Below are 15364 nucleotides of genomic sequence, written 5' to 3' on the forward strand. Positions count from 1 at the left end.
TCCTATAAATATTTTCTAACGCTCCCTTGAGGAGACACCCCATAGTTCCCCATGATGTGCATCTTGCCTCATTGCAAAGGGAAAAACTCCAGCTTGTTCAATTACCAGGTATGTTTCCAGTGGTCTTTGGCTGGAAGGCATTGACTATATATTATAAATCACACATATATGGTCATATATGTATGCGTATATACATATATGCACACACACATATACATATATGAATATACAGACCCTTCCTGGCTTACAATGGCTTGATTTATAACTTTTTGACTTTATGATAGTATGAAAGCAATATGCATTCAGCACAATTGCATTTCAAGTACCGATACAACTGTTGTTTTTCACTTTCAGTACCATGTTCAATAAATTACATGAGATACCTATTTAATAGTTTATTATGAAATAGGCCATTAGATGATTTTGTCCAACTGTAGGCTAATGTAAGCATTCTGAGCACATTTAAGGTAGGGTAGGCTAAGCTATGATGTTAAGTAGGTTAGGTATATTAAATATATTTTTGACATGATATTTTCAAATTATGAGTTTATTGGGATGGAACCCCATTGTAAGTTGAGGAGCATCTCTGTATGTATAAAAGCATCTTCCCTAATCATACAGATTTTACTAAATTTTATGTATCACATAAATTTTATCATATGGTACACAAACTTTAGGTAAAATCTGTATGATTTAAAAAAAAATCTATGATTTAAACAACACTTTCCTTTGAAGTGATCATGTTTATACACAAAATGGACTTTTCATGGGTAACTGGGTAGTCAACTCACACTGTATTTTCTTACCTAAACTCCAAAAGGAATTGAGAGAAAGGGGCCATTCGAGGATAGTAAACCTTTCATTCACAGGTAGTTAGAACTTTAATCAAGTCATTGGCATGATGAATAGGAAGGAGGGAAGATATTGTACATAAGGAAAGAGTTTGGAAAATACATAAGATTAAACATGGAGGGGGCTGTCTTGGAGAAGGGCAGATGGTTTTCCACCATTAACTTTTTATTACAGTGACAAGTCAGGTTGGCCAGCCAAGGCAAAGCCCATTGGAGGTAGATCTCAAATTCTAGGGGTTTCTGATTATCCATTTGCAAACATCAAGCTCTTTATGATGTCATCAAGAGAGTGAAAGGATAGATGTGGCATTCTAGAAAGGCCTGTCAGGATGGTTGTACTAGCCAGTGAGCAGTGCTTAAAAGACCCAGACTGTGCTCAAATCCTAGCTCCGTCACTTATAACCTTGAACATGACACACAATCTCTATCCTACAGTTGCATCTCTTTTGTAAATGTGATTGACATTTTTTGAGGATTCAGCATTCAGCAAGATACTGCATTCAAGAGTTAAGTATGTGGACAGTGTTTGGCCCAGTGCACTCTACAAATATTGGCTGCTATTATGGCTGTCGTTGTTTTGTTGGTGTTCTTTAGGAGGAGGAGACTGGAGGTTGAAAAACCTGTTATGAGAAACGTTATGAGGGATTGGGTAGGGGAAAGGAGGTTTTAGAATGCTGTTGAGGTCCAAGTATGTGGAAGTAAGTTTGGAGTGGGATCAATAACAGGAATGAATGGGTAGAAATCAGTGAAGCAAGGATTGGAAGAACCAAGAAGGGTGAGAGCAAGGAGCAATGAGATTGTGTAAGTGGGAGTTCTCTGGATAGATTTCTGAGACACTGCAGGGACTGCCGTAATTTTTAAAATACGTTTTCCCATATGCATGTGTGTATGGGGTGGGCTAGGGATGGTATAGGCTGGAATTGTTAAAAAGGACCAGGCTCATCTGGACAAGCAGGAAATTTGCAGGCATCCAAATCTCTCCTTTCTGGCATAGTACCCGTTATCCTCTGCAGTGATGAGTATGGGGTTTGAATATGAATCTTCACAGTTCTGTGGGATTTATGAATTTTCATGTCGTCAAATTCATCATCTGCCCAAAACTTAATGGGCCTTCCACATTTACTTCCTATATCAGAATATTAATCAATTAAATATCTTCCATTCTAAATTCAATTCAGCACGGTGATTTCATTAATTTTCCACCTGTCTGTCATTCATTCATCAGCCAAAATTTTTGATGTTCCAAAGGTCTCGGAACACTAAAGGTGGACAAAATAGGCTGGCACTTGCTGTCAGTCATATCACCCCAGAAGAACATGCAAAATTAGAAACCACGGTAAGAATTAGGAAGGAAAATACAGCATGCTGTGAGAATCTATTGCAGGGGGAACTGATTTGATCTGCAGGGGATAGGATAAATGGTTTGCCTCCCTGGAAAGGTGAATGATGGCTGCGTTGAGAAGGAGGTAACTACCAGAACGAGGTAAGGGAGTGAGGAAGAGCATTCCCTATAGAGGGAAGAGCAGGTACAAATACCTTGAGGAGGAGGGCTCCTGGTATATTTCAGGCACTTCTAGAAAAGCAGGAAGGCTGCAGGGGAAAGTGTGAAGAGGGGAACAGTGTGATGTGAGGTTGGACATGGAGTCATACCATGCAAGGCCACTTTAGAAGCTGGGGGAACTGGGTGAGAGGACACTGCCAGGGCCACACGGTATATATTAAACCACATGAATTCCTAGAATGTGCACTGGGAATTATTAGTGGAGTCATCAAGCCATTGGTAGAACCCAAGGCTTTGAATGTGTGTTTTTTTTTTTTGGAGACAAAGTCTTACTCTGTCACCCAGGCTGGAGTGCAGTGGTGTGATCTTGGCTGACTGCAACCTCCAACTCCCAGGTTAATGTAATTCTCCTGCCTCAGCCTCCAAGTAGCTGGGACTACAGGCACACACTGCCACACTCAGCTTTTTATTTGTTTTATTTTTTTATTTTAGTAGAGATAGGGTTTCACTGTGTTGGCCAAGCTGGTCTCGAACTCCTGAGCTCAGGCAATCTGCCTGCCTTGGCCTCCCAAAGTGCTAGGATTACAGGCATGAGCCACCGTGCCTGGCCTGAATTTGGGTTTTTGTGTTGTCCTAACCTGGATGTGAATGAAGACCTTGAGTCTCATTGCATTGATACAACTGCATGTTGTTCTAACAGACAATTATCTTAAATGGTATCGGATGAGTTAAATTATCTTAAATGGTATCGGATGAGTTAAAAGAAGAACGCTGACAGCCAGTGGAAGAGCCAAAGAAGTAAGAAGTAAGACACATATCTTTACTCCTGCCTTATTTTTTCTTCTTCTTTAGTATCCTGTGAAAATTTTGAGTGAAATACTTTGGATCCTGGGGCTTGGGGAAGTTTATCTTTTCGGGGCTGTTGGAAAGAACACTTTGGAGTGGCTTGGTAGCAATTTGTGGTCTCTCCTTGCTTTTCTTGGCAGCAGGACTTGCTTTCCCTGGCAGAGCTCTGCCCGGATGTGCTGTTGAGGCCCAGCATTTTAAGAAGACTGTCTCAATGGCTGAGTTTTTTAGGGCTCACTTCACGTTTGTATTCCAATTCACTGAGTGTTTATTCAGAGGCTTGGACTAGGTTTGATGGAGAGCTTTGTCAACAAAGAAAAAAAAAGTCAGTAGATAAAATTAGGAAATAACTTTCCCAGGTGAGGAATACATTCAAGTCTGAATTCTTAGAGGAAAACAAACCACTGTTATGTTCCTGAACTTATGGTTTCTAGGAAAAAGTAATTCCGCACAAAAGAAAAGGAAAGAACAATCTTTCTTAGTGCTTAAGTATGTGCAATTCAGGAAAAGTTGTTTATTTTCCATTGAAAGGGGAGCAGGGTGTTACAAATGAAGCAGTATCCAGGTGCTAACAAAATGAAACCTCAGAGTGAACTGGGATAACTTCCAATTCACTGCAGTTATGCAAAGGCATAATTTAGTTGTTTAGTCATCGATTTAAAAAAAAAAAAAAAACTCTGAATCTGTAATCTCAATTTAAAACTAAATTACCTGGTTGCTATCTCTCTCTTTCTTTATTAAGGAAAATCACTTTATAAGAAAAATATTTTTGGGAAGTCATACACAGCCTCTTTCAGAATGACCACGGAATTTCATAAAGAAGTGAACAGAGAAAATAGAACAAGAATCACATCGCTGGATTTTCTGAGGTCATCAGATTCTGGCTTGGGTCCTTGATTCACTCCTTTATCCAAATCACTTAGCATTTAATCACAGTGAGCTGCTGTTCAGCAAAGAAATCCCCCCAAAGATTAAAAAAAAAAAAATCTCTTCATTCTTTTGTTCTTCACGAGGCTGTCACTACTGAATATTGTGATGTCCCAGCAGAACAAAGGGAAGGGGGAAGATGGAGGCATTACTGGCAATCATTGCAAGGTTAGGAGAAACTGGGGGTAGAAATTAAAATAGCAGCAATCACTCTCAAAGAGTATTTCCACTTATACAGGATCAAGCAGCTAAAAAAAGAGACAATTGTTCTAATTCAAAGTAAGAATTTGCACTACCCCTGACATTTACCCTCAAGTCATCTCGTAGTAGAAATGCTGATGGAGGGAATGATATACTGAGAATTCACAATTCATCTTTTTCTATTGTCTCCTTTCTTCATCTATACTAAACAAATGGGATGAATTCACACTCTTTCCAGTAGAATTCATCAGGCAGTAAGCGTAGCTATCCACTGTGTCTGTCAGCCTTTCCAAGCTCTCTACTTAATGAGACAATTTCTGCCTGCAGAATGGATTATATTTAGACCAAGCTCTCAGTTTGAATTGAGATTTCTATGAAGTAATATCTCTTTTCTCATCAGCTAAGAGAGTGAGGTAAAAATAGAACTCCCTGACTTCTCTTTTGCTAATGCGTGTTAACAAGAAAAGTGAATGAACTCAGTTTGTATCTTACAGCGCCAAACACCTGTAAGACAGATTATTCCCTTGAGTCTCTATTCAGTGACCACCACCAGACTGACAGCGCTACAGGCTGGCTCATCTGTAGCTGTACTGTGTTGTTGAAACAAAGCATTACCACCAATCTTTTGGGTGATGAGAGTGTCAGCAGCTAGGAAGCTGACATCATAAAGATGATAACAGCTCAGTGTGCCAGGAACTGTGCTAAGTGCATTATATGACATAGCCTCATTCAGTTCTCACATGAGCCCAGTGGATGGGGTTACTACTATACCCACTGGTGCTCAGAGGCTTAAGTAACTTACTCAAGGTCACTCAAAATGGAAAGAAAGAATGATGAACTCAATTTGAATCTCACTGCTCCAAACATGGTCAAGATGGATGGTTACCAGGTTGGTCTAATTCTGAAGACTGTTGTAACTTCTGTGGCCACATTAACATTCTTAGTTCAATGTCCTGGTGCTGCCACTGTGAACATTCTCCCCCTGCTACCAATTGCTCCAAACCTACTTCTCTTTCTGAAACCTTTTCATTTTCAATTTAGTTTCAGGATTTTTCAGCTTCTCTCTTGCATGCTCTTGGCTTCAGAGCCAACATCATCAGAGAATAGTATCTTTCCTCTGAAATTGGAACACTGTATAATAATTTTCATTCATCCTAAAATAGCTCATATTTTTGAAAACTAGCAAACTCATATTAGTTGTCTTATGAATGAGCCTTTAATATATCTTCTGTTTCACTTAATTCAAAAAAAAATTAAGGTGTCTAGTCTTGTAGTTAATGATAGGGTCAAAGTGTTAAAGACAGATCCAGACACACAGCTTATAATTCCTTGGTCATTTAGGCAGGCAGAGGACAGACATTGTATTCACACAGTGTATTCACACTACATGCCAGGACCTGTGATATCTGCTTTACATATATAATTTTTGAAGCTACAAGAATTATTTCCATTTTACAGAGGAGGGAGTTTAGGCTCAAACAGATTAGGTGACCTACCCAATGTCACGTGTGGAGAAACTGGGATTCAACTCCAAAGCCTAGATTTACTTTACCAAGAACCTGTGTGAAAAGTCTGAAAGGACAAATCTGTTACCAGAGTGGCTCTGACTTTGCAAAGAACCACAAATATGAATGCCCCACTTAACGAGCTGATGGTGGATAGTTTTCTCATTACCAAGTTTTGGAGAGCATCAGTCATCTCAAAAAGCAAAGCAGATAAAACAGTAATTGCACTTGGGGGGAAAAGTCAAATTCGTATTTCTCGGACATTACTAAATGACGGTGACTTTTGAGCGGATAACCCTTGGGTCACTTGGCTGTTATTGATCTCTCCAGGTCACTTTCTTCTGATAAACTTTGAACATTGAAACATTTCTCCTTTGTTATCATCATGAGGGGGAATGGTTTTATTCAGCAGCCTTTCATGGGAAAGCAATTTTGTTTTCCCCTTTTCTTTTCTTTTCTTTTCTTCCTTTTTTTTTTTCGAGACGCAGTTTCGCTCTTGTTACCCAGGCTGGAGTGCAATGGCACGATCTCGGCTCACCGCAACCTCCGCCTCCTGGGTTCAGGCAATTCTCCTGCCTCAGCCTCCTGAGTAGCTGGGATTACAGGCATGCGCCACCATGCCCAGCTAATTTTTTGTATTTTTAGTAGAGACGGGGTTTCACCATGTTGATCAGGATGGTCTCGATCTCTTGACCTCGTGATCCACCCGCCTCAGCCTCCCAATTCTTTTCTATATTAGGAGTTCCCTCCCACCCAGCCTCCCTTATGTGGAGCTGCAATGGCCAATCTGAAGCATTCTGAAGGAGAGCCAAGACAGGGATGAATTCCTTAGAAGAGCACAATAGAAGGGAGAATCTTTGTCCCTTCTTTGGTCCAATTAAACTCCTACAATAATTGCAGAAGAATGTTGAGAAATGTAGCATTTAGGACAGAAAATTTGAGGCCATATTGTGACTTCTTCCATGGTATAAATATATCCTTTTTTGATATCTAATAAATGGTCTGACACAGTCTGTTTCTCTGCGAAAACACCCTATAGTAGAGAGGTCCCACATGTTATGGGGGCTACCTGTTCCAATAATGATAATATCCTCCTTCTAAGTTGCATAGCAGGGAGGTTAAAAGCAAGATTTTGCCGGAAGGCAGCCTACACTCAAACCCTGGCTTCATCCATTGGACCCACAGAGTCATTCTTCACCCTCCTCCATCCTCTGTTTCTCGGGGAGGTTGAACTGAAAGGACTGCATGTGAACTGTTTGAGCAGACTCTCCTGCCCTCCAGCTTCCGTTCGGCTTCGGCCAGTATAGAGCCCTGGAGGGGAAAGAAGGACTGGAGGGAAGTGGGGATTGGGGTGTTTATTTCCAGGTTCCCTTCCAGCAGGTAGCTAAGGCCACAAAGGTATCAGCTCCTGTCAAGTGGCTTTCTGGATAGAGAACTCTCCTCTGGGTCCTGGTACCTTCCTTTTGGCTTAGGATGGGCAATTGTTCCCTACTGTTCGTAGCCCAGGGAGTCTGCCCTGTCCCTTAGAGTTTCCCTACTCCCTCCCACACCCTCCTAAATGACTCCTTTATTAAACTTACCACAGTTTACTTAATTTAAATATGCCGTCTTTTTTAGCTAAAAAATACAACAAATGCAACCACTTAAAAAACAAATAGAACCACTGACTGTCTAACCTTGGGCAAATTCCTTAATTTCTCTTGGCCTCAGTTTTCTCCTCTGTAAAATGGTGGTTTACTAATATTTTCTGCAGATCATCTTGAGAATGAAACAAGGTACAATATATAAGATGCAATACATTATGCCCATGGGAATTACTAACAAAATGCTAAGATCATACGACTACCACGAAGTTCTAGCTCATACACTACCTTAACTCAACTATAGTAATTCACTTCTGGGAACTTGGGTTAGGTTTCCAGTCAAGAATCAATAAAGCAAGAAAGAAAAAAACCCTTATGATCAAAATTCATTTTTAAAATCCCTTACTTCACCTATCAGAGTATGATACAGTTGATTTTCTCATATTCAGTCCTGCAGAGTAGTCCTTGTTGACACTGAAGTTTGAGAACCCATGAACTAGACTTAAGAAAGGTAAATCTATATGCAAATGTCAGTCTTCTGCTTTTGCCATGACTATGGGGTCCCTAAAGGAGACTGAGAGATGCCAGCAAATTCCAAAGTGTTCCTGCAGCTTGTGGGGCTGTCCTTGTTCTGTTCTTCTTCCAAGGTTCTATTAACTTACTGCCAGCTAGGAGACTTGTAGTTTGCTCTAAAGATTAACAGGAAACCTTGGGGATCACACGATAGGTGGGGATGCTAGGTTCTCAAGACGGCTCAGCTGTAAATTACATTGGGTGAATGTTGCTGTTCCCACGTGTCTAGGATGGTTCTCTAATGAGCTGAAAAAGATGTAAGCATTTCTCACACTTCCCATTTAATCCTCATGACAACACTGATGGTGGCCATTATTACCTTCTCCAGTTTGGGGATGAGGAAGCTAAGATCTTGTGCCCAGAATAAGGCAACGCAGAGTCTAATACTTGCCAGGGATAGTATTTAACACAGGACTGTCTGATCCAGAGCTGAGGTTTTATTCGGCACCATCACATGCTGTACAGTGGCTTACCATCAATGCTCTGTGTATGCACAATATAAGTAGAAAACTCTGTGTTTTTATAGCTGCTGACATTGGTTGTCTAGAATAACATACAAGTGTTTGTTTGCCTGGAAAGTTTTCATTCCCTGTATTTAAAGGCAAGAGGATCAGCTCTGCATCGTATCTTCCCTAGCAATTTCTTTCCAAAGGCTAAATGTACCATGCTCCAACTACTTCTTGGGGCCCTATTTCTAGACTCTTCTCTATGTTGTTGAACTACTTCTAGTCCAGTGCTTCCCAACTCTGCCTGTACAGTGGACTCAACCACCTGGGGAAGTCCTTAAAAAATACCCAATTCAGTCCCCCAACCCCACAAGATGGATGGACCAGAAATCTCTGAAAGGTGGTTTGAGTATTGTTATTTTCTAAAAGGCTCTCTCAGAACATTTTAATGGGAACCCAGTGTTGAAAATAACTGCTCCAGTTTGTTAAAAAATAATTGGTGTGAATATTGGCAAAAGCCCTCTGGCATGAAGAAAGAGAACCAGTTTCTTCTAGCTAATGTTTGTTAGCCAGAATTATCTGTGGGCATAGTCCATGTGACTTAACAGACCTGGTCTTCCAGGGCAGCTGAGTGCAAATGTTTCTCAAGCATAGAACGGGATGTCAGGGCTTACAGGGAAAACGGCAAACAGGAATGATGACTCCCATCTAATTTGGCCGTGCTGGACGATTCAGCTGGATTCTCTCACGTCCTGAGCATTGAAAACATAATGAAGAGGTTTTAAATCGGATGTTTAAAGAAGTGAAAACAACTCTATCCCTTTTTCTGTTTCCTTTTACCTTGTGTTTATGTTCCACCAGGTGCCTTGCTCTTGGCAGTGAGTGTGAATGAATGGCGAGGCCCAGCCCCCGAAGCCTGTGTGCAGAGATGAAGGGATTGTGATGGAGTAGTTCATTTATGCTCATGTTAAAGGGGCTGCTAACAGCAGAGTGGTGCCACTAGGATTATTAATATCTAGATCTGGGAGAGATTCCGATGGCCTCTTTTCCAGTTGCCACCTCAGCAGAAAGGGAAACAAAATCCCTAAACTGTAAAAATACGAGACTGTAAAGTTTGTATATGTGACAACTTCAGATTTAAAGTCACACACTCTTGACAGGGCTTAAGAGGAGAGAGTGTCAAGCATTATGCCAAAGTGAAAGAACGTTGCTTTTCATCTACAAATTATTTTTTAAAACACATTTACCAGGTTAAACAATAATTTTTTTGGAAGAGTACCCAAAGTCAAATGCCCTAAGATGAAGAGATGCTTATGAGATTTTTTTGTTTAAATAAAGAAAGTGCAAAGTTAGAATGGTTCAAAGGAATCAGGAACCACTAGTATCCTGTCTAGTGGTGCAGACAGGATTGAAAGAGAAGAGGGAAGGGGAGAGATGGAGAAAGGCATGGATGGAGGAAGACGTTTGGATTCGGATTTTGAAAAGGAGAGTAAAGGAAGGAGGTGAGCAGAGATTTATTTTTTAAATTCTGTGTTTTTCTCTCTTTTGCTTGTTATTTTTCTCATCTGTCTATTCATACTTGGATATTTTGCCCAATGAACTATCTTCTAAGGACCCTTAGAATGCACCGAACATTTTTGGAGGGTTTTCTGGGTGCCAAACGCCAGTTTAGGAGCTTTACCTATCTTCTCTATTTCATTTAGTTCTCTTAGCATAGAGAAGTGGGAGACTTTTAGTTCCATTTTACAGATGGGATGAAGAGAGATATGGAGGAATTCGCCCCAGGTTACTCCGCTAGAAGGTGGTGAAGAACTCAAGTCTTAGGCTATCGGCACCTGGCATTTTAACTATCAATCGGTCCTGCTGGGACTCCCGCTCCTCTGGCACCATCCCCCGGGACCTGCTCTGAGAGTTTGCACGTGGCCGGCCACGTTGCATCGTCTAACAAGGTCCAGCACAGCGCAAATCCGAAGAGCGCCTACCCCAGGGAAAAAAGAGTCTGTTTAATTCTCACTGCGGCCCTCCAAGTGAGCTCTTTTGGGTCCCATTGTCTAGATGAGGAAAGTGAGGCTTCGCCTGCTCTGCGGTCACAGGGTCGGCAGGTAGTGGGGCCCTAGGTTCCTGCTGTGCTCCAGAAATAAAGCTGCACGGGTCTCGTCATTTTTATGCAAAGCCGTCCAGGAGGCTCGAACTCTTCCCTAGCACAGGCCCATCTGTCTCCGCGGGCCGCCCCCGAGACTCGGAAGCAAGCAGCGAGCAGCGCCGAGTGGGTGGAGAAGCGTCCCCCGCCACTCACCTCCGCCAACTCTGCGGCTTCTCAGCCCGCAACCCCGCGAGGCCGACCTCTCTCGGCCTAAAAAAAAAAAACCCGGTCCCCCTCTGCACGCCGCACGCCGCACGCCGCCCGCCGCCCCCAGGGAGCTGCATTAATATTAATCTCGCTGAATAATTGAAGGCCGGGGATTTATTCGGGCTTCGGCGGGGGAGGGCGCGCAGCTGGGCCGCGTTTAGGCTGCACCACCAGCGTGTTTCAACCGCTCGATTCCACGGGGCCTGGGACCCCCAGTAGTGGGAGGATGGGGTGGGTGTGCCTGCCTGTGAGCTTGGGGGTGAGTGGGAGTTGAAGCGGGTGCTCCGGGGAGTGAGGAGGGAGCGCCAGGGGCTGCTCCAGGGAGGCGGAGACGGAGGGGCATCCCGGGTCTCTGTGCTGTCGCCTGCGCTTCACCCCGCACGGGGTGACCTGGGGCCACGCGGGCTTCAGGGGAAACAATAGCGACTCCTTAGATCCTGGGCTCCTGCCACCGGCTGCCCAAGCCTTCCCGGACGAGCGGCGGGGCCTCTTTTCTTATTTGGCTAATTTATGGCTAGAGGCTGGGGGGAGGGATGGCAGAGGAGGGACCGCGTCTGGAGATGGGGGCGGGGGGCGGCGGTTAAAGGAGTTGCCCGAAGCGGCGGCGCGAGTGATGTCAGCTCTCGACGAAAATAGAGAGGGATCGCCTGCAAATCCCCAGCTCCGGCGGGGCTAAACCTTGCAATCCCTCCCCGGCCGGCGCCGAGCCAGGGCGCAGCAGCCTCCACCGCCTCCCCCGGCGCGCACACACACCCGCACACGCGCACGCACGCTCACCGGCCTCTGCCACCACTCTCTGCTCCCGCCACTCGCCGCGCCCGCGAGCCCCGCAGCAAAGCACAGGTGGCAGCGGCTCAGGGGCGCCTCGCCGGTGTGCGCCCTCCTGCAGCCCTGGGCGCTTCGCTCTTTCGGGGAAGCCGCCCTCGGAGCCCCCAGAGCTCCCCGCCAAGAGCCATCCCCGCGGGCGGAGGGGAGCGCGGGTCGCGCGCCGTGGAGAGCCGGGACGCGGATTAGCGCCCGCAGGAGCCTCCTGCGCCCGTTGAGGCGCTAAAGGGCTTACCCCGGAGGCGGGTGGAAGGGCGGGCAGAGGCACCCCTTAAATATCGCTCCTGGCCGCAATTTCGCGCTCACCCCAGCGCCCGCTCTCTCCCTCGCCCGCAGCTGCCGGATAGTGCTGAAGAGGAGGGGGCGTTCCCCAGACCATGGCATCCACGGAAGGGTGAGGGGATTTTTCTCTGTATCCGCGGGAAAGCGGGGCCGCGCGCGGGGTGGTGGCGCCCCTATCCGGGATGGGGACAGAGAGGCGTCGGCGGCGGGCCTCGGAGGTGGTAGCGGAGCAGTGGCTTCCCTGGGGGTGCGACGGTGAGGAGGAGATTGATTTTCTTTCTTGGAGATTGCGGCTTAATCCTTTGAAAATGCGAGAGGCGGAGGGTTGTTTTATTTCGATTAAAAGGGTAAGGTGCGCTGGGGGCGTGAGAGTGTGAGCAAGAAATCCTCTTGAGGTTACTTTTGAGATTTCAAAACAATAAGGGATTGGACACAGTGTGAGCAGACACCGGGGTAGCAGCGCCTCCAGCGCGGCGCCCCAGACCCAACGCCAACTGACTGGTGGGGCCGGCCGGGAATGAATGAGCCGGGACCGGGCCCTGGGGCGGGGCGAGGATCAGCGCACGCAGCCTTGAACTCCAGGTTTACTGAGTCGTCCTGGAGGTGTTGGGCCCGCTCCGATCGCGCTCCTTGTCCCTGGAAGGCGGAATCTCCCTGGCTAGCTCTAAGGAAGGGTGGAAGAGATTTGGGTGCTTCCCAGGAGGAGGCGGGAAAACGTGGTTTGGAACAAGGGCAGGAGTCGCCAGACTCCAGCGGGCAGGAATAGCGTTGGCTTCCCTATTCAGCCCGAGGGCCTGGAGTCCTGTCCGGCCTCTCGAGACCGATGTTGGCATGGGGAAAGCTCCCTCGCAGTGACAACTAAGGATTACTGTCTTGAGCAAGGGACAGGGGGCTGCAGGGGGCAAAAGGATTCTTTGAATACTCACACATCAAAGGAAAGGTCCCTGAACACAGTCCTTGGACCAGTATCTCCCAGAAAACTTTTTGGGCTTGGTAGAACCTGAGTGGCCATGAAAAGACTGGGTAGCTCAGCCCTTTGGCTAATTCGCAAAATTGCAGTTGGTGACTTGCAGGAGATCACAGGATCCATGTTATGTGAAAAGCAAATATCGGGGGCTTCTCTGGGCTCCAGTGGCGGTGTTGGCATTTTCCAGTGTCTCCTAAGAAATTTTACCAACTCTGCAGGCTTGTTTCAGGTGAATGGATCTCTAAGCAGGCGTGAAGAGCTGGTATCCAAAGCCAGATCTCTAGACTGCAACCTCCAATAGAAGAAAAATATTTCTAAAACTGTCTCTCTGTGTCCAGGAGGAGCTCATTCCTTTTCTGTGCCCCAGAGTCCTTCCAAACATCTGGCATCTTGTCACTGCATAAAATTTCTTCTCTCTCTTTGCCCTCACCGTTTTACAGTGTGGACTTCTTGATTATCATTTCTCCAAAAAGATGTTTCAGGAAGACACCTGTATACAAGGAGGGTGGTACCTTGTGTTAAAACAAATCTCTAGAAATAGATACGGTAAGCCCATATGGATCAAGATCAGTACCTTCCCATGTTTAATTTAAAAGGCTTCTATATTAGAAAATATATGAAAGCATTTCTGGTTGCCTTCAAGGACCTTCTAGACTTATCCTTGCTTGTAAAGGCAAGGGTGGAAAACATCAGTGGAAAAGATGGATGATGTTAGTCTTTCAAATCCTGCATCCAACTCACTCCCTATTATGATGGCCAGATAGAGGGGTTAAGACAACCCCAAACTGAGTATGTTTAGTTCACTTTTGTTCTAAATGAAAGCTGCCAAATGATTTGACATTAAATATAGAGCCAAAGTGATTTTCAGCATTTTAGAAAGATTCCCATCCAATTAATCCCATCTTTTGTACGGTGTATGGTTAAGAAAAGATTCCTCAAAGGAACTTGTATTTAAGAGATGAAAGAATTGAAAAAGGTGAACAGCTGGGAAACAAATATAGGAAGATCTATGATCCATTATTGTTTAACAGCAGTAATTGATGAGCAGGTGACATTCTCAGAAGCCCTGGTCTTTCCTTTCTTCTTCTCTTCTTTTCTTCCAGGAGCATTTACTGAGCACTTGTTGGGTGGAACTCACATGTGAGGAACTCTGAGTCGGGGGGATACAGAAACATGAACAGTCTGGGATCTGCCTTTTAGAAGTCTAGCTCCATCCAGTCAAGGATTTGTATTAGTAAATTGTTCATGTGGATTCGTGAGATCTCTTGCCCCTTCTAACATCTTTGGTTAATGTGCCGTGTAAAGGAAAATTTACTAAGACTCTTCAGGCTGTCTCCTTTGTTAGCTTTTGCCCTTTAACAGTATTGAAATTGTTTCGTTGAAACATACATTACTTAGAAGGAAGCAAAAATAGCAATATAGTTATATGCTTTCAATTTATGTGTTTTCAGTTCAACTCTGTTTGATCCAGAATGTTTGGGAGACAGGATAATATGGGAAACTGACCATTCTGGTTCACATTTATTTGGTGATGTCATTAGCAGCAGAAGAACATGTTAATTACCAATTTCTAAAGAATTATTAGAAGCAATAGTGACATCTTATGTTTGTTTAACACTCCACTTTCAAAGCTCATTTGTGTACCTCATCACATTTGATTCTTCCAATAACTCTGTGAAGTAGACAGTCCAATAAGAATAGACTTTAAGGATAAAATTATATATAGAGAATATAATACTGTCTTTCCAGAAATATTTCAGGACTTGACAAATCTTTGGGGTTATCATCTGAAAATGATGTGTGCTAGGCATGGCTGATGCAAATTTCTGGCTTTTCCTCAAACTTTTGGCATACCTATCCTGCAAATTGCCTTTTAGGATATTCTCTTTGTAATCTGTGCACTTGGTCTTTGCTTGTGCAGAGGATAGGAAAGCACATTCTGGTTATTTGAGAGCTTTGATTATTTGGAATTGAGATTGTTAGCATCTGGTTTCTATAATAATTAATAGTGAACTCTTCAGTAGTTCCCAGACCCTGAAATGTATTTTCCTGCAAATCGAGGTCTAATTCGATAGTTGAGCATTCTTTTTTTCTGAGTCCCCTGTCATGGCTAGAGTTACAGAGATGGGTTTTAGGGCCCTGAACCAAATTGGAAAGAGAATATAAGTAGTTGGTAGCAGACAGGCTAGTAGTGTCCATTACTGACTGGGTCACAGTGGAGTGCCCAGATGCTGAAGAGGCAGGCATTTTAGAGGTATCGTCTTGGAGGTTGGGGGTGGCTAGGTCACTCTGTATGTCAGAGACCCAAGGCAATCCGTCCTTTGATCAGCTCCCAGGAGCCAAGGGGTCAGGGCGAAAGCCAGCCATGAGGGCCTGCCCTTCAGTTTGACTTAAAGAGCAAGGGAAACAGAAAACTGCTGACAGTGGGAAAACCCTGGCAAGGGAGACCCCTTGAATTTATTATTTCAAGCAAATAAAGGCAAACCATAACCATTGCCTTCTTCCTT

At 44.5% G+C, this 15364-nt stretch overlaps 1 protein-coding gene across 2 annotated transcripts in view; it reads left to right on the forward strand.

Annotated features, from left to right (window-relative positions):
- Positions 1–9856: 9856 nt before the first annotated feature.
- The window catches only part of SLC1A2 (solute carrier family 1 member 2), a 160149-nt gene continuing 154641 nt past the window's right edge, over positions 9857–15364 (forward strand). Inside the window, exon 1 of one of the 2 annotated variants that reach the window (XM_012452348.2) lies at positions 9857–9935. In XM_012452348.2, coding sequence (XP_012307771.2) covers positions 9868–9935 — 68 coding nt within the window. In that variant the 5' untranslated portion in view covers positions 9857–9867. Of the gene's footprint in view, positions 9936–11795; positions 12003–15364 lie in introns of those variants that run through there. The other variant, XM_012452349.2, reaches the window with a different exon arrangement.

Source organism: Aotus nancymaae, unplaced genomic scaffold (assembly GCF_030222135.1).
Source record: "Aotus nancymaae isolate 86718 unplaced genomic scaffold, 86718_ANA_hifiasm-v0.15.2.pri h1tg000059l, whole genome shotgun sequence".
Lineage (NCBI taxonomy): Eukaryota > Metazoa > Chordata > Mammalia > Primates > Aotidae > Aotus > Aotus nancymaae.